The sequence below is a fragment of the Camelus dromedarius genome, chromosome 6 (assembly GCF_036321535.1).
Source record: "Camelus dromedarius isolate mCamDro1 chromosome 6, mCamDro1.pat, whole genome shotgun sequence".
In the NCBI taxonomy this organism is placed as follows: Eukaryota; Metazoa; Chordata; class Mammalia; order Artiodactyla; family Camelidae; genus Camelus; species Camelus dromedarius.
Genome location: NC_087441.1, coordinates 1,296,496 through 1,314,675, shown reverse-complemented (window position 1 = coordinate 1,314,675; position 18,180 = coordinate 1,296,496). Strand labels below are relative to the sequence as shown.

The 18,180-nt window shown below is 58.7% G+C and overlaps 1 protein-coding gene across 2 annotated transcripts in view; it reads left to right on the top strand.

Moving 5' to 3' along the window:
- Window positions 1-296: 296 nt before the first annotated feature.
- SMOC2 (SPARC related modular calcium binding 2) overlaps window positions 297-18,180 on the top strand; it is a 142,622-nt gene continuing 124,738 nt past the window's right edge. For both annotated transcript variants that reach the window (XM_031455891.2, XM_064486443.1), the window contains exon 1: window positions 297-601. In XM_031455891.2, coding sequence (XP_031311751.2) covers window positions 518-601 — 84 coding nt within the window. In that variant the 5' untranslated portion in view covers window positions 297-517. The remainder of the gene's footprint in view (window positions 602-18,180) is intronic.

Below are 18,180 nucleotides of genomic sequence, written 5' to 3'. Positions count from 1 at the left end.
TTTGGGTGTGCGTGCATCTGTGTGCCTGTGTGTGCACGCGTGGAGAAGGAGGCACGCATACGACACTGACTACAACACAGCCCTGGTGGCCCCCTCTCCATCTCTGGCTCCCGCTGACCTGCGCCGGGTCTGCCTCTCTGCAGAGCGGGCATCCAAGAGGCGCCTAGCGAGCCAGCGGGGCGCAGTGGCGGGCGCGGGAGGTGGGGCTGGGGGAGGGAGGGAGTGAGGGAGGGAGGGAAGGAGGGAGGAGGGCGGGCAGGCGGGCGGGAGGAGGATCCGGGAAGTTCTGGAGTTATTTGACAGGAGCCAGGGAAGCCGCAAAGGACGCGGAGGACCTCTGGGTGCAGGGAGGGCAGCTGGTGGAGTCCGGGCCGCCTGGAGTGGTGGAGGAGAGGACCTCGAGCAGACCCTCCGCCGGGTCCCCCGCCGCCGCGCCAGCGCTCAGGGCGCGGCCGCTGCTCCGAGTGCCACCCGCGCCCCCCGGGGACGAGAGCCCCGGCGTCCCGCGCCCGTCACCATGCTGCTCCCCCAGCTCTGCTGGCTGCTCCTGCTGGCCGGGCTGCTCCCGCCGGCGCCCGCGCAGAAGTTCTCGGCGCTCACGGTGAGTCCCGGCCCACGGGGACCTGGCGGTGGCGCTGCGCCGCCCCCTGCCCGGGTCCGGCCCGGTCCCCGCGGTCCCCTCCAGCCAAAGCGCCCAGGCGCGGGGAGCAGGTGACCCTCGGGGAGGTGGCGCCGCCTTTCGCCCGCGTGGTCGGAGCAGGTGGGCCCCGGGAGGGGCCGAGGCGTGCGCGCCCGGGACTGGAGGCCACCGGCTGCGGCGGGCTGTGGGGTCCCCCCGCCGCGGGTGGGCGGGAGGGGGATGAACTCGCGGGTCCCGCGCTGCCCCGCTCACGGGTGGGCAGGGCCGTGCGCCGAAACCAGGTCTGGGGACAAGGGCGCCGCCCCGCGGACTGTCCGGAGGCGGCCCCAGCGGGGACGCGGCGCCCACTCGCTCCGTCCCACTCGTCCCGATGCGACCACGGACTCGGCTCTCGGCGCGTGGGTGCGCCGACCCGCTGGCGCTGGCTGGGTGGAGGGGCCACGCTCACGGGTGGGTTTCGCCTGGCCCTCCCAGAGACCCTCCTTAAGGGAACTTAGAAGAAGCAGATGACATTACAAATAAAGATTGTTTTTCCGTGGTCTGAGCAGCCAGAAATTGGAGGCACCGGGCGGGCTCCGCGTCCGGCGCTCCCCCGCCCCCCCGGGGCCTCGGGGCCGGGTGCGCCCGAGCGCCTGGGTCACCGCGCTGACCGCGGCGTGTTTTTCTTTCTTAGCTGCGACTTGTCCGCGGGGCCCGGTCGCCAGGCGCGCGGTGCCAAGCGCGGAGCTCCGCGCAGGGGCCGAGCCAAGCCGCCGGCCGCCGGCCCGGGGCCGGGTGTCTCAGCCCCGGCTCGGGCAGACCTCGTGGGCTCGCGGTGTTCGCAAACCCATAATTAATGCAATCTGCAGAAACGAAAACATTCCACTTAAATGTGTTTTTGAACAAGTGCTTGAGAAAACACGAAGGGAGCGAGAACACCTCTGGTGGGGAGACGCTTTTAAGTGGCGGGGGACCTGTCCTAAAGGCGTTTATTGTATCGAAAATACCGACCCGGCCGGGGAGCCGGGCCGCGGCCGGGTTCTGCTTTTCAGCAAATCTGAAGCAGTCCCCGGAGCCCTTCTTCTCCTCCTTTTTCTTTCTGAGCAGGACGAGGGGAAGGAGTTGGAAGAGTTCATTGTTCATGCCTAAAATTCTTCTGGGGCAGCCCTGTCCCTGCCTTGTGTCTCACAAATGACTTGTAGATTAGAAACTGCTAACTCGGAGCTCCAAGGGGCTTTTCACACGCTGGGCTGTCCCTGCGGAGCGCCCATCTCTGCAGAGGGGCCACGGAACAATACTCGCTGTTTGTATCCAAGGGTGTTTTACGTAAATCCAGACAGAGACGCAAGGACACATAGAAACATTCAGACCAGCCCCCGCCCCAGCAAAGAAACCGAGACCCGTTCCCACAATGACCGAGCTGAAGCAGCAAGTTGCCCACGGTGGCCACAGACTTTCTGAAAGTGCCAGAAGTTGGCTGTCACCTGGCCGCCCTCCTCAGGGAGCCTCTAGGCTTGCTGGTCCCCAGGGAGAGCAGCATACAGCGGTAGTCGCTGGGGCAGCGGAAATTTCTGTGTGTGTCTTCTCTTTTCTCCCCTCCCCTCTTCCTATTTAAGCGTTTCCTGTGAACCCTTCCTCCTCCGCCTTCCTCAGGCTGCTTTGAGGATCTCCTGGGTGGCAGTGAAGCCAGTCGCAGGTGGGATTCAGGGGCCGGAGCTGATTGCACATGTGTTGCAAGTCCGGCCCCACCTCAACTGCACTTCCCCAGGGAACTTTATGCCTTAAAAGTATACCCGTGAATCAAATGCCGTGTGGCTTTTGCATCTGGGAGAAAAACTGAAAGCTGCAACCCATTTTGACAGACTCCTCCCCACCCGACTCTCCAGTCTAGGACCCTAAGAAGTCGGTTGAAGGGTCACGAGGAAATGTTGGATGTGCTGGATATTTTTCTGTGGCCCTGCTGTCTTTTCAGATCACTTTCTAGTTTTGGGGGGGGGTCCTCTTGTTTCCAGTGGAATGGCTTTGTCTCTGCAAGATGTGCTTCTGATCTTTAATAAATCAGAGAGACAATGCCGTCCCTGGGAGGCTGGGCGTGATCACGAGGTGTCTTCTGGATGTGTGGCAAGTGACTTAACTTCTGAATCTCCAGTGTGCTTCTCTGTAAAGTGGGGTTAAAGTGATACCCTCCGTTTAGCTGGCTGTGAGGGTTAAAGAGAAGGCTTTTAGTACACCTGGAACACATCAGTTCTCTGATTAACACTGTTTCTGATGGTGGCCATGCCATGGGTCTTGATGGCTGTGTCATCCTGGTGTGGGGTCACTGGCCTCACGGTGGTTTTGCTGCTCACAGACGTGTAGAGCTGTGCTTGGCCCTAGGTGTGTCTGAGCTGTGTCCAAGCATGTGGGGGCAGGTAGCCGTGGGCAGACAAGTGAGAAAACTCGACTCTGCCTCCTTCTGTTCACTGTTTCTTCTCATGTAGAAACAAGAAGACGCACCCGCCTCTTAGGAGTTAGAAGTGTGGCTTCTCGAGTGACACATCTGTCTTTCTCTCTCCCTGCACTGAATGGCCTTTGTTTGGGGGACAGTGATGCCAGACTGTGTCGCTGGATTTGATCCCCCCTGCTACTTTGTGTCCAAGACTAAGAGAATCTGCTTTGCTCCAGAATTATTTTTTTCATCCCACCGAAGTTATTCTTTAGAAATGACACCTGTGTGTTTTTCCTTTGACTTTCTGACGTTTTGCATAACCGTCTGCTCCTCCTTGAGCGCTGTGTTATTTCCAGTCAACAGGTGGTGCTGCGAAGTGTATCTAATCTACCCCAGTTTGGAGCCACATCTATTTCTTCCTTCTTCGAAGGCCAGGTCATATCCATTTTTCATGGCAGTGGTTGACATTTTTTTCCTTATATTTGTGCTCATGGTGGAGACTAGGGAATAACTGCCAGGGGAGGTCATTGGTTACACATAGTTCTGTTCCTCGAGGACAATCACCGTCTGCTGTGTCCTCGGTGCAGTTCTATGGATTTTGACAGACACCAGTCAGCCCGGACCTGGTTTTCTCAGGAGCACGAGGCACAGTATGACCTGGGACCCCTTCCGCAGAGTACCTGGGAAGAGGCAGTGGGTTCAGGTTAGAGCCGACTAAGTGGAATCCTGCCCACGCTTAGAGGGCAGAGGGGAACGGCCTTCTCCCAGGGCTTCTCGTGGCCCAGGGAGGGTTCTCCCGGGGCTCGGGTCCGCCGCCTGCTCGAGCGCCTCCCAGGTTTCCGTGCTCTGCACATCCGGGGCGCTCCAGGTGTGTTTTCTCCCTGAACCCTCAGAGCAGTCTAACCAGGAAGGCTCTGCTGTGTCCACATCCCAGAGGCCCTGTCGGAGCCCCGACACTGCACTGCTGTAGATGCTCCCACAGTCAACGTGAGGTTTTCTTCCCTGGCTCGGGGAGGGGGTCCCTGCACCGTTTGGGGGCCACCTTTAAGGATGTGCCACTTGGGACCGTCTCCTCCCAGACTGCCTGGCCTTCAGCACGAGGCCAGAGCTAGGACTGGTTTCCCACCCCTGTGTGTGTTTATTTGCCCTGAAAGAGAAGGAGGGGGACGGGGAGACAGTACTTGCTCACATGCACGTTCCACGTGAGCCTCACGGACACGAGCGGCTCTAACGCAGCCGCTGCCGGGAAACGCCCATGCGAGCAGCGCCCCAGCTGCGGGGCAGTCGGAGGAGCAGACGTCGGCCCCCGGCGTGCCGCCGCGCTCATCACCGGCGTCTCGGGGGAATGACGAGGTGCCTGCCTCCCCCCGCTGCAGACACTCTGAGCACAGCCGGTGCTCTGGGAAGGCTGCACTCCCCTCACCAGCAGAAGATGGGCCACGGAGATGGTTAAGGAAAAGGAAACTAAACACCGTCAGAGGTTTCCAGCCAGGCAGCCCGCTTACATGGCGACCAAAACCCAGACATCTGGGGGAGGCGCTTCAATTGTGATTTGAAATCAAGGCCGCAAATAAAAGCGCAAGCAGCTTCAGCTTCGATGAGACTGTGCCACACGTGGGTGTTGATGGGACTAATGTAAGCTGACATGGTTCAGAGCCGCACAGATTTCCCAGTAATTCTACGTCAAAATGAGCCTTCGCGACGGTCTAGGACTCGCAAGTGGGGCTGGCACTGAGACTGGGACACTGGGATGCGGGGCAAAGGTAACATTTTGTATTTTTGAGTTAAAAGATACACTATTCCACACTCATGAGTCACAGACTTTGAATGAATGCATTTCCATGAGGATTTGAGAATTAGAGAAGAAAAATTAAGAAATAATTTTCTGAGCTCATTTACAGAAGAAACTAGAACTGTTACCCTCCTGTTTCCCCAGTTGGTGGGACCGGTAATGGGACGAGAGTCCGTGATTAATATTTGCACATCTCCAGAGCTTGGATAACACTTAATATACTGAGTATTTAACTGAAGTCCAAGAGAGGAAAGATTTCAGAAAACGAAATCCTAGTTTCATGTGGGCTGAGGAGAAATTACTCTGAAAGTGATAATCACAGGCATCTTTGTGTGGCTTTGCAGCCCCAGGCTGAAAATCAAAGAGCAATGTTTTGTAATAAAACACAAATAAATAGAGCCGAGTGAAATGGCAACTTACGTCACGTCCACCGTCAGGACTGAAAAACAAGAAGTTACAAACGGAAACAGGCGCTCTCTGGGCAGATGTAATTCGAATTTCCATCGTGGGGACCCTCTCCGGCGGACGAGCTGCACTGCGGTTGTAGTCAGACTCGTCGTGTCCGGCCTAGTGTGGGACCTTAACCGGGAAGCTGGCATTTAAGGGGAAGTGAAATGTCCCACTGGGAAGTGAACTTCTTCTTCCTTCAGTAAAACCTTCCCTCCTTTTACTTCCTTCTCTGCCCCGGTCGTCTTTTGTCCTTCTTCAGCGCTTCTGCCCAAGTTACAGCTACTCCCCTCTGCTTCTCCTGTGCCCCAGCTGCTGCCCCTAACGTCACTACTTCCTTTTTAGCTGGAATTCCGTAAGAGGTTTTCTGGTCTCTACCCCAAGCTCTTCCCCCTGAGAGCATCTGCAGGCCCGTCGGCTGCGCTCTGTCCTGGTGGCCGGTGTGCTGGTGGCCAGGCCCCTGCAGTGCCCCCGCCCCCAGCACCGTGCCGCTGACAGCACCCGTCAGCAAGCCCACGTGGTGAAAGGTTTTCTTTTTCTTTTTTTGTGGGGGGTGGTAAGCCAGCTCCTAACATTTGAGGTCACTGGCAGGGCCTTCCAATGGTAACGAAGTTCCAGAAAGCGCGCGGGGCTTGGCTGACGCCACGGTCTGCCCTGCGTTGGACCCCTGGTCCGAGCGCCCTGGGGTAGACGGTGCGACTATTAGGCCCGCCTCGTTTTGGATGGTCTCAAATTGGTCGGATTTTAGTCTCTTCTTAAAGATTAAGTTCATTCGTTGTTTGGCCCCCAAAAAAGGCCAAAAAAACCGCTCTCGTCTCGGGGTTGACCGTGCTCGAGGCGGGTTGTTTTGTTTGTTTCCTTTCACTCCGCTTGGGACAATCAAGGCCCCGGAAGCGAGCGGTCCAGGCACGAGGCGCGTGCGTCGCTGCGGGTCGCCGTCTTGGGCTTAAGGACCTCTGTGCGCCTGCCCCGGGCTTAGCTGCCCTGGTCTGTCCCGTGCCAGCCCCGGTGGATGGAAAAGCCAGGCGTTTCCTTTGCGGGCCCGAGGCGTCCTGCTGTGCCGGCGGTGGGGCTGCGGCTGCCAAGGTGAACGCATCCGAGAGACAGACGCTGGGCTGGACCAGGAGGACCCCCCAGGGTCCTTCCCCCTCCTCCCTCTGCCGGAAAGCCACAGAGGAGGCACTGCCAGCCCTGGGGCCTCGGGGGCCTCGGGGAAGACCTGTCCTGGTTCTCGTGTGACCCTACTCCTGCCGGGAGCTCCCTTTCTGTGCTTCTAGGAAAAGTGCATCAGAAATGTGTCCCCAGCACCCTGAGGAAGGACGGGTGATTTTCATTTCTCAGGGCACCTTTTCAGCTCGAGGACGGTGATATTTGGGACGACCTTGGCCACCTCTCTCTCCTTCCAGCTCTGAGCAGGTGGGCGTGGTGACTCCGACTCTGAACCCCGTGTTCAGGGCTCTACACGGGATGACCCTTGTCCCTCTGCGCGCACGGGGACCGCTTTTGGGCGCGCCTTCTGAAGACCTGAGCATGGACTTGCATCTGGTCGCCCGTTTCTCGTGCCTGACGTGACCAGCTCAGGGCGGGCTAATCTCTCTGCGCACGACCTGCAGACCCGTGGCCTCACTTCACCCCTCCTTCCTAGCTCTTCTGAGAACGTTGAGAAAATCTGCAAATCCAGAGACCCTCCTGGTGCTGCCTCACTTCCTCACTGGTGCCCTCCCTGATTAGACATCAAATTCAGACAGAGAGACTTCATCACACGCAGTCACCCCACTGATGAGAAGAACCACTTTCAAATATGGAAAAGAAATGATAAAAAATAAATTCCACTTATGCTTATAATTCTAAAAGCAATTCCAAAGATCTGAATGAAGGTAACAGCGAATCGAGTGCCGCATTTGTCTTCGGTCTTCTGCTGGTTCATTCCGTGGAGGACTTGGGTCTGTGTAATCAAGAATTGAAAAAAAAGCAAAACAAAACTGTACATTTAAAATTAATTGAAAAACTGACCTTTGACAAACAGAAGTTACCGTCCTGCCGTGGGTGGGGCTGCAGGGGTAAGATGCCGTGGGGCTGGCGACTGGCGCTTTGGAATCTCAGGGCCAGGTTTGGGGCTGGGGTCCAGGCGGTGCGCTGGGGAAAGCGCCACCCCGGCATCCTCTCTGTGAAGCGCCGTCAGCCTCACACGGCCTGTGGTGGACGGCCAGCCTTCCCTCCCACCTCCTGAGGGATCAGCCACTGACACGTCACCACGCCTGTTCTGAGGGACTGTCTCAGCCTTCACAGCGAAGCAGCTGAGTCAGGACAGATGGACAGACAGAGCCCTGCCAAGTCCCCATTGTCTCCACCACTGGTCAGGACCCCCTCTCCAGGCGGGTCCCCACTTCCCACCAGTCACACCAGACACGCGGGAGCTGCCGTCCAGGCCACCTCGCTCCTTCACTGGACGTGCTGGTGTCAGAGACGGGGGAGGAGGGTCCCCTTCTCCCGTGGGACCAAACTGATCATCACACCAGGGCCCTCGCCACACAGAGTCTAGGCCAGGGGGTCCTTGGTCTTTGGAAAACAGATACACATGCAGTTTTAACCAATGAAAAGAGAGAGAAAGCGAGCCTTTTGGGGCCCGGCACTAACGCTCTCGACTGTAGGACAAGACCTGCCTTCGGGAGGGCTCTTCCTGTGAGAGACGCTGTCGGCCGGAGCCCTGGGACGACGTTGGGATTCGTGCCGGCTGAGACACGTGCGAACTTTAACAATTCCATCCACTGATGAGTCCACAGAATTTACATCATCTGTTTTCCATGGGCCATTTATTTAGGTTTTTCAAGACGATCACTAGGTCGTGGAAGGCCAGACCCCCTTCCTGACTCTTCCTGTCGAGACCCTTTGCTCCCAGGCTCAGGTTCTGTCTCCCAGGGTCCAGAGGACTCAGAAGACGAGACGAGGTGTGGACGTCAGTGCACCGCGCACCCACCTGTGCCTGGCTCCCCACCCCCTGGCCCCAGTCTGAGGAGCCACCGCAGCCCACGCCTCCCCTTCCCTTTCTGCGCCAGACTCCACCTTGAGCTCTGGGTGGTCCTCACTCTTCCACGAGCCTGGCCCAGGGACCAGACGCAGGATCTCAGAAGCAGCCGGTCACTGAACAGCGGGGTGCAACCTTGCCCGATGGCGCTGGTGTGTGGTTGTCCCACTTTCCCAAGTCACTTTCTGAATCCGAGATTCTGTTAAGCCTGTTTCCCCATCATTGGTTCTTGGAATTTTTGAGCCCATAAGTGGGGTTTTATATGTTCGTCCTGTTAAAACCAGATTTGCATCCTGACCCTGTTACCCTCTGGCTTATGTCAGTCTCCAAGCATTCCTCCTTTTTCTTGTAAATGGCTTGGCCTCAGGTCACCTGAGGGCTGGGCTGGGACTCACTCCCAGGAGGTGAGACCCAGGGCCCTTTCCATCTGCTGCGAGAATTCATTGCCCCAGGAAAAAGCCCCAGGAGATCTGAATTTGCGCCCCCTCCCTGCATGAATCAATGACTTAAAAACCATCAGACACTAACTTGGACTCCCAGGTACACCCCACTGTGACTCTAAGCCAGTCACTGTCACTGTGTGAGTGCTCACGTCAGTCTGTTTGGCGGGTGCCCGTCCAGCGCCCTGTGCGAGCTGCCGTCTCTGGATACAGGGATGTGCTCACCTAGGTAGCGGTGTGAGCACGTCCGGCACTGGGGTCGAGACGTCTGCGCACACAGCAAACTCTCCTCACCCTGCCCCTTCCTCTCTGAGAGTCGGGAGTGCCAGCCTTCTGCACTGGGAGCAGCCCTGCCAGCAGCTATGCTCATTTCGTGGGTGTATGTATTTTAGACTTTTGTCAACACCTCGGGGAAAGGAAAGTGAGTAACAGCCCTGGCCTGAACCTACATGTCTAAGTCCTGGCTTCTCCGGATCCACAGATAATGTGCTCGCGCTAATCAGTTCTTCATTCTTAAAAGATTTATCTCTTGGAGGGAGCTGTCAAAGATAGATCCTTCCTTTCCCTCGGAGATATAATCCGGGTGGAGCCACCAACCCCTTCTCTGCATGCCTGGCGTCCGTCCAGCGTTTTTCACCCTGCTGGGAACACAGGTGCGCGCTGGCGGCAGCAGCGCCCACCCTGCAGGCGAAGCGTCGGTGCGATGGTTCCCTCATTGACCACGCGGGGGGGCCCGAGAGCAGCCCGGCTCAGCGGGGCGGGGGCGGGGGCGGGGGCGGGGGCGGGGGCGGGGGGGTCCCACCCGCAAAGCTCCTGCCACTGGGCCACTCCAAGACCCCACGGGGCCTGCTTAGCACGAGCTCGGGCGCCCACTCAACTCTCCAGGCTTAAGGGTTTGACTCAGGATGCAGGGACACTACAGGAGGGAGTGAACACTCAGGGACGCGTTTCTGTGACTTTCTAGCAACTTTGTTTGGAGTCTGGGATGAACAGGTTAAACTCAGTGCCATCACTCACACATGGATAACAGAGCTGTGTTCCTGGAGCAGGATTCTGGTTTTATGACCCAAGTCAGGAGGGTTGCCCAGTGGGCTGTCTGCCGCCTGTATTCATTCCTTTCTGCCACGAGGTCTGGTCCCTGAGTGAGTGGATTCCATGTAAAGCAGTGGCCTCGCTTGTCTGTCGGCTAAATCAATATTATATTTCAGCATTGTCCTGAGACATGTCAACTTCATGATGAGGATGGTTTTAACCTGAAAGAACCGTAACTGCGGGATGTAAAAGCCGGGTGCTCAGGCTCTCCAAGCCTCTTCCAACTGAGCATTCCCCCCCGCCCCCCTCCCGGAAAGTCTGCAAACAAGCTTTGTGGGAGGAGGACTGGGGTGGGGGAAGGGAGCCACCAGCCCCCTTAAGAGGCTCTCCCTCACCTCTGGCCAGAAATCATTTACATTTCTTTGCATCCAGAGATCTGAAGGAGGCTCTGAATAGTCCTGACTGGCCCCATTCAGATCCACACTGCCTTTCCCTCCCCCCGTCCCCTGCTGCTTTCTGCCTCTGTTCTTTCTCACCTGGCAAAGGAAAAAGCTGCTGCCGTGGCTGCAGGCAGGTCACCTCGCAGACTGATTTCTAAAGATGGGGCAGAGGGGCCACGCCTGCAATCTGAGGTCCAGTTAGCCAACATGGCCTCTTCAGAACCTGGTGCTGGTGTCCTGCGTTGAAGAGGGAGACTTGAATAGCCAGCAGGTGACACTTGGTCCGAGGGGCCGCCTAGTGACCCCGGGGTGGCGGCATCGCCCCTCTGTCCTCAGAGGTCAGTGTGTTGTCAACACACCCTGAACCCTGGTCCTCCGAGGTCATGGTGGCTCAGGTCTGCATCCTTAGTAGTGGGTGCACGGGCAGTGTCCCCATGTGTGCTCAGGTCCAGCAGGGCTCCTGGGGGGCGCCCAGAGAGCTGTGGCCTTATGCCTGGGGCGGGGCGGCTTGCAGGCCTGTCTTCTTGGGGGGTTGGCACGTGGCCCTGGGGCTCCGGATCTCTTGCTTCCTTTCTTATCCCACCCCTAAATTCAACACAGAAGGAGAAAAGAATTTCCCAGGGGCAGGAATGGTAGAGGTTAATTTGCCTGCCTGTCTCTTTCTCTGTGTGTCTCTCTGTCTCTCCTCTGTCTCTGTCTCTGTCTTCCTCTGGCCCTTAGGCTTCCTGCAGTCTCGCCCAGTGTGCACGTGGTCACTGCAGCCACCCCCCCCCCTCTGTGCCCCTGCCTGGCCACAGGCCCCCAGCCAGGCTGCCCCTCCCCACACCAGGGAGCCCAGGTCTCCAGCTCAGTGCAGGGAGGCTGGGGTGGCCCCAGGACGGGGGCTCAGTGAACCGAAACATCTGAGAAAGTACATGAACTAACCCCGAACTTGACTCAAAGCCAAATCCTAACCAGACTTCTTTTTTTTAATCACAATTTTTTTTTTCACTTTGTCTTCTTTAATGCTTTCTGGGTTTCCCAGTTCTATTGAGACTCAGAACAGCCCTCTGTAGGTAGGTAAGCAGGGAGATCCGGGCTCTGAGGACGTGGCGTCCCTTGTTGTCCTGGGACCCCAAGGACAGCGGCGCCGGAGGAGCGGGAGGAGCAGGATGTGGGCTGAGCCCTGCAGGGGCGGGGCACCCAGCTGTGCCGGGGGGGGGGGGGGCAGGTGCCCGGTCCGCCCTGCAGCCCAGCGCTCTGCAGTGTGCTTTGGGGGTCCCCTTAAAGCACATCTTGGGTGGCAGAGGGGCTTTGATGGAGGAGGGGTAAACAAGGGTGCGGTGAAATGTGCAAATAAAATCGCGGCGGGGCCTCCCCGCGTGCCTGGACTGCTCCGGGCAGTGGCAGGGCTTCCTTGAGGGACCTGGCATCTCAGCTGGCTTACGGCCATGATGGCTGGTCGCTGTCCAGCCATCAAGTGTCCTGTTATCCTGCAGACACAGCAGTGGACAGGGGGCTGGGGAGGGGTCTCCAGATGTTGCTGTTGGAAATGCAGCCCAGAAGGTGGCTGTCAGCTGAGCCCTGAGGGGCTGGGAGGCAGCTGGGTGGGAGGGGCTGGGAGCATCCTGGGCAGAAAGCCACTCACCAGATAGTGGGGCCTCATTAGGGGCTCTGGAAGGATGCAGGGAGTCAGAGGAGTGGGAGGAGCCCCGAGGAGGTGGGCTGGGCAGCCGGGGGAGCCTCCCAGGGGGTCAGAGCAGAGGTGCAGGCAGGCTCCTGAGGCGGTCCTGATGCTGAGGAGGAAGGCAGGCCAGTGGTGCGTCTGTGATCCTGAGCTGGGGGAGGGGCTGGTGGTACAGCTGTGATGCTGGCGGGACCCCTCAGCTATTCAGCCACCTCCTCGTCATGGCAGGGCCGTGCTCTGCTCCACGCACCGCAGGTAGGGACGGGGCAGCTGACCTGGGGCTAGCATACAGGTTCTCTTTAAAATGTGAAAGCAGTAACTGGCGACCTTCGCGTCAGAGGGCGGGTCCTTCTGGGGCGGGGAGGCCGGGTCAGGGGCCATCAGCCCCGGGAGGTCTAATCACGTCCCACTGAGCAGGTCGACGGGGGTGGGGGCGGTGGCTGTGGTCACTCCCAGGCGCTGTCCTTCCCAGAGCTGACCGCCATCGGGCGGGCTCCATGTGAATCGCAGCCAGGCCGGGCAGCGTGGTGGCTGGTTAGGGGGCTGGGGGAGAGAGGGCTTCTCACACTGTTAGGAGGGTGCTTCCGGATCTGGGGGCAATGCCTACCGCTACTGGGAAGGGGGGGGGCCCTCCTGAGGGAAGAGGGGGGCGGTGGCAGTGCTGGGCCCCGTGGGGGTGGGGGGAGCTCACGCTCACTCGGTGAGGACGGCAGGGGGTTATCAAGACATCAAGGCAACGAGCGTGGGCTCCTATTTCTGCCTGCGAGAGGTGGGCTCAGGGAAATAAAAGCAAAGCTAAGGCACTGGGAGTTCTGAGAGGCCCTGAGCAGGCGCAGCGGACGCACCGCGTGGGGGGTCATTCCTCTCTGTCAAGCGCACAGGTTGTCGTCTGGGCAGACAGCGCCGAACTCGGAAGTGCAGTGCCCAGCCTGGGTGACCCAGTCTCTGGAGACTTTTCAGTGGCCACTTTGCCCCCTGGAGAGCTGTCCCAACCTGGAGGTACACTCGTGCCCGGGGTTCCTCAGTGGGGGTGTCAGGTGGGGCAAACGTCTGAACACTTGTGACTTCAGGTTAACTGGACCCCACAAAATGTGGGTCAAAAAGAAACCTTGAAGCGACCCCAGGTGCAGCGTGGCTGCCACCTCCCCAGCCGGCATGTCCTGGGTGAGCCTGGAGGGGCTGGTGACTGTCAGGCAGTGACAGCCGTGCTCCTGCAGGATTCCTGAAGCTGCAGTGACTCCCTCCCTGTGTCTGCCTCCCAGCTGCAAAGTGACCCGGGGGCGTTGTTTGTAGAGAAGCAGGATGCTGGTTGAAATAACCCTTGTACGACCTTGTGGGGCCTGAGGACACGGACACGTCTCCTGGCCCATCGGGGTCCCTGTGGGGTGGGGGTCGGATGGTGGCCTCCGGCTCCCCCTCCACGGGCTCTGGCCTCCCTTCCGAGCCTGGATCCCCTCGGAGGTCCTGCTGGGACTCTGTCTGGCCTGGCAGAGGGAAGGGCCTGGCTGTCCGTGGGCTTTGTCCTGTCTCTCCTGTCCCTGTGGTCTAGGAGAGGCCCTTCTGCTGCTCCTCTGATTCTAGCTGCGTCGTGTCTGCCCTCTCTCCCTGGCTGGGCGCTGGAGGTCCTGTGGAGACGCTCTGATGTGGAATTTGGGACAACTCAAGATCTTTTCTGAAAAGACTCGAGGGACCTCGTGATGACGAACTCTGCAGGTGCGGCCAGGCCGTCGGGGCTCCCGTGCTGGAGGCCGGCTGGCTGCGGTCCCATCCCCGGTCCTCAGAGATGACTGTTGGTCAGGGCCGGGGGATGTAGGGCTGACGGGTTCAGGGCCCTGTTCACAGTGACTCACCCGCATTGACCCTCTGTTCCCCACCCGGTGCAGTGGGTGGGCAAGTCACCCCCATGTTGCAGAGGAGGACATCGGGGCCTATTTGATGAAGTGCCCAGGGTCACTCCACTGGCTGCCTGGCGGGTGGGCTTCCGACGCGAGGGACGGGACGGGACGGGACGGGATGATGCCGTCAGCTCAGGTTTTGTGAGTGAGACACTCAGGCCAAGGGCTTGATCCTGGCTGACCTCACTCCAGGAGAGGCCGCAGAGTCCGCTGGGGCCTGGAATGCGGAATCTGGGTCACAGGCAGGAAGCACAGGCCGGGACAGCCTGGCCGGGAGCCTCCTGCGGCACCTGCGGGGAGAGGTCCCCCCGTGGGAACTTAGAAGATGTGTTCCTGGAATTCGGCGTGTGTAGGACGACCTGGTGGGGGGTGGGGGCTGGTGAGAGGCAATCTGGGCACCGCGGGGCCCGGGCCCTGGGCTGGGGGGTCTTTGCAGCTCAGGGAAAGCCCAGGAGTTGTCCCCGTGGGAACCCTGAGTCAGGGAGGGGGCGTCACTGGATGTTCCTCCCCGGCTTTCCTTCCCTCCTCTCTGACTCACACGGATCTTTCGATAGCAGGTGTTTGGCTTTTATTATCTTGGTTGAGCCGTGATTCTCTCTCTGAAATTTTGAACTCTTTCTAGATCCTTTGAAGATAACTTTTAATTAATTGTAAATAAGATAAAATTGACTTTGATTGACTGACGCCATGGAAGATTTTCCCAGGTGCACCCCGTTTGCCTCAGACTTACAGGCTACAGTCACACGGTGATTAAACCGGGGGGAAGGGGGTGGAGGGAAACGGGAGTTTGGGGTTTGCAGATACTAACTGCTGCGCATAAAGTAAACAACAAGGCCCTGCTGTGGAGCACAGGGAAGCACGGTCAGTATCTTGTGGTGAGTAGTAACCTGTAATGAAAGAGAGTACAAGAAGGAACATAGGTATGTGCGTGTGTGGCTGGGACACCATGCTGTCCGCCAGCGATGGACACAACATTGCAAACTGACTGTACTTCAGTTAAAAAAAGGAAGTATACATAAAAAAAAGTACTTGAGACCCATGCAATTAACAACCCAGGACTCCTTACGTGAAATTAACCTCAAACGCCAGCCTCCAAGCGGTTGTCTGGAAGAAATGACGGGCTATCCTTAGGGGGCCAGGGAGGTAGAGGAGCTTTTAGGGGTCGGTTCAGTCCCTTCATTTTGTAAGGAGAAAGCGGAGCCCCAGGAGCCAGGGGCAGCCAGGTGCGCAGCCCATGTGTTGGGACTCAGCGTCACCAACCCTCCGCCTTCCTGCTTTGCTGGCTGGAGGTTGAAAGTGAAATTTAATGCCAGGTTTTAACCAAAACCAAATATGAATTCAGCATCCAAATCGTCCTGGTATCTTCCATTCATCATTATAAAAAACTGATTTTGGTGGAAACACGTTACACAGACAATGAATGGCACGACTTCTTAAAATTAACGAGGGACAGTAACGTGAGTGCCACCGTGGTGTCCCTTTGGCTTCCACGTGAGTTCATGGTGAGGCAGCGGTCTGTGCACTGTGAGCGTGAGGAGGGCGACGTGTCTCCGAGACGCCGGGCCTCGTTAGGAGGGGTTTGGTTCACAAGATAAGCAAAACTGAACCTCTTCCCCCCGCGGTACTGGGCGCGCTGTGAATTTCTGGGGAACCACTTTTGAGATCTTGGGCACTGTGTAGAGAACACATGAAAACGAACTATGCAGGATGCTTTTGGGCGTCTCCCTTTTGGGGCAGTTAAGGTTCAGTCCTGTGGCTCTTCATTTGGCGGCTGTGTTGTGTCTACTGCCTGCCTTTAAGATTCAGTGAGAGCCTGCCGTTGAGTTCCAGGGCAGCAGGAAGCATTTGGGACGTGAGCTAAAATCTTCGCTGCAGCAGCACTTTGGATGCGGTGGAGCCTTGCATCTTTAAAGCTGTAGAATTTCTCTCTCCACGGAGACTACAGTTCTCAGCGTTCAGGCTGGTAGATCAGCGGGGGCCGGGGAGAAGCGAGGCAGGCGGTCAGGAGCGCGTCCCCGCCCCCGCCCCCCAGGCGTCGCCACTGCTGCGCCCTTACAGGTGTCAGGTGCTGCTGCTTGAGGCCGTGGTGTTCTAGGTCCAGGACGTGTGGGGCGTCGAGGTGGCACTCGGGTCCTCAGCAACGGGGTGCCCCCGGCTGCCACCCGCTGCTCTCTCTTCCCCTTTGGCACAGCTTCTCGCACAGACACCTCCCTGGTAGTTCTTGCCCCGTCAGCGCAGAGGCCTGAGCTGTGCCCTTCCCCCACCCACGGGTCCTCTGACCCCCCCCCCAAAACCTGTAGGCACGTCTTTGTTGCCTGAGTGGCTCGGGTCCCCAGAGCCCGTCAGTGCAGCCTGTTCCTGGGCAGCGGAGGGGTCTGGCGCCAAGAGGCGTAATGGGGTTTGTGCTGGCTTCCGACAGGTCTTCCCCGGGGAAGCTGGGCTTTGGTGATGAGTCGTGAACATGCTGGTGTCTGCAGCCTGAATGGCCCCTTCCTGTGAGGCGTGGCCTCCTCTGCCCAGGTGCCTCCCAGGTGGCCTTGGTGTGCGGTTTTCAGGGCTCCCCCTTCTCTCTGCTCGGGCGGTGGGCATCTGTCCTCCCTCCCAGCGGGGCCCTCGTGGCCCAGTCCTCGTCCCCCACCGTTTCAGAGCCCCGTCCAGTCACGGCACTGGACGTGCATGAGGCTCCCACTGGTGTTTCCCGAGGGGACTCTGATGATGGACTCCAACGACCCTGGAAAGGTTAGGGAGGAGGGGGGACGGCGGACTCAGGGGATGTGGGAGAAGGCTCGGATAAAGGGCTGTGAGAGCTTGGGGCTGGGCTGAGCTCAGGTGTCCGCAGGCAGTCATGTCCACTCAGCCTGTGGGCTGCGTGACCCGGTGAGGGCCCGGAAGCAAGAATTACCCCGGGAAGAGGGCCGGCGGGGGTGGTGGGGAAGCAGGAGGGTCGATGACCTTGGTAACTGCTGGAGATCACCTGTCACCCTGAGGAGCCGTCTAGGGTGAAGCATCTCCCGCTTACTGGAGGGTGCTGCTTGAGCCTGGTTCCTGCAGGACAGCCGGGGTGGGCTCGTGGGTCCTTGTGTCTCAGGGGAATCGCCGCTCCCTCCCCCTCCCCCAGGTCCCAGGTCCTCTGTCCTTAAAGCACTCTGCTGACCCAAACCAGAAAATAGGAAATACCGAAGTGCAGGGGGCCGGGATCTGCATGGTATTAAGTAACGTGCCCCCTTTCCCGTGTTCACCTTGCGGATAATCTCGTGTTAGTCAGAGGAAGCGTCAGGCCTCGCAGACACCTACAGTTCCAGGCAGCCAGCGCGAGGCAGCTCAGTACTGGGGGGGGGTAGCTGCTGACCACGTGTGAGGAGTGGTCCCCAGTGACTGAAAGGAAAGAGCTGCGGTTCCAGGTGGTTTGGGAGGTTCCTAAAACCTGGTAGCCTGGCTTTTCCATTTGGCGCCTGCGGACGGCTGAAGGCATTTGACGTCAGGATATGAAGGAAGCGTAAAGACGCGCGGAAGGAATGTGGCCCCAGACGGAGGGAAACTGATGATGCGAAGTGAGCTGTCTGGACAAGGAAGATTAAGATGCTTCTGGATAATGTTCTGTGCTCGGGAAAAGCGCCAACCCCAGCGGTTATCTCGCTCCTCACACCTGTCCCGGTGACCTCGGGACACAGCCGGGCAGGCCCCGGGGCGTCATCTTTAGGGGGTGGGGGAGCTCCCCAGAGAGGGTCTGCGAGGTGGAGCCAGGATCCGAGCTGCCGTGCCTCAGTTCATCCCCGGGATTTGAGATTGGCTCCCACGTGGATGGCAGCGCCGGGCTGGCCCTCAGTGATTCCTCCTGCGTCCCACCCCGCGCGCGGGGCCGCTGTCCCGGGCCGCCTCCAGGAGCGCTACTCTCGTTGGGAGCAATAGCCCCGTTCTCCAGGAAGGCAGACGACACTTTCTGGGATGATCCAAAAGCAAGCGTTGTGTCGGGCATCATCAGTTTCATGAACATTCAGTTCATGTTTCCCACTGTTTTCTTTCACCATGCCTTCTCTGGCCAGGGTCTAGAACCCAAAGTGTCAGGGCTCATACGATGTTCCCACAAGCCACAGGCAGGCCAGCCTGCAGGCATCCCGTGCCACGGACTCTCATATTTTTATTATCAGGTTGCAAGTAGTAGCATTTTGCAGGTTTCCAGACTTCCCTCAGACTGCACTCGGTGACTTCCCTCTGTGTCACAGAAGAGGCGTCTCTGGGACAGGACGCAGTGAAGGGAACCACCTGGGAGACGCCGGACAGCTTCATAGAGTGTCGGGGAGGGACGTGTGGGCGAGTTCCGCGGAAGCCAGAGTCCCTTCTGCAGCCAGGACGGGTGGGCTGCAGTCCTGCACGCCACCCCGACCCCAGGGCCTGT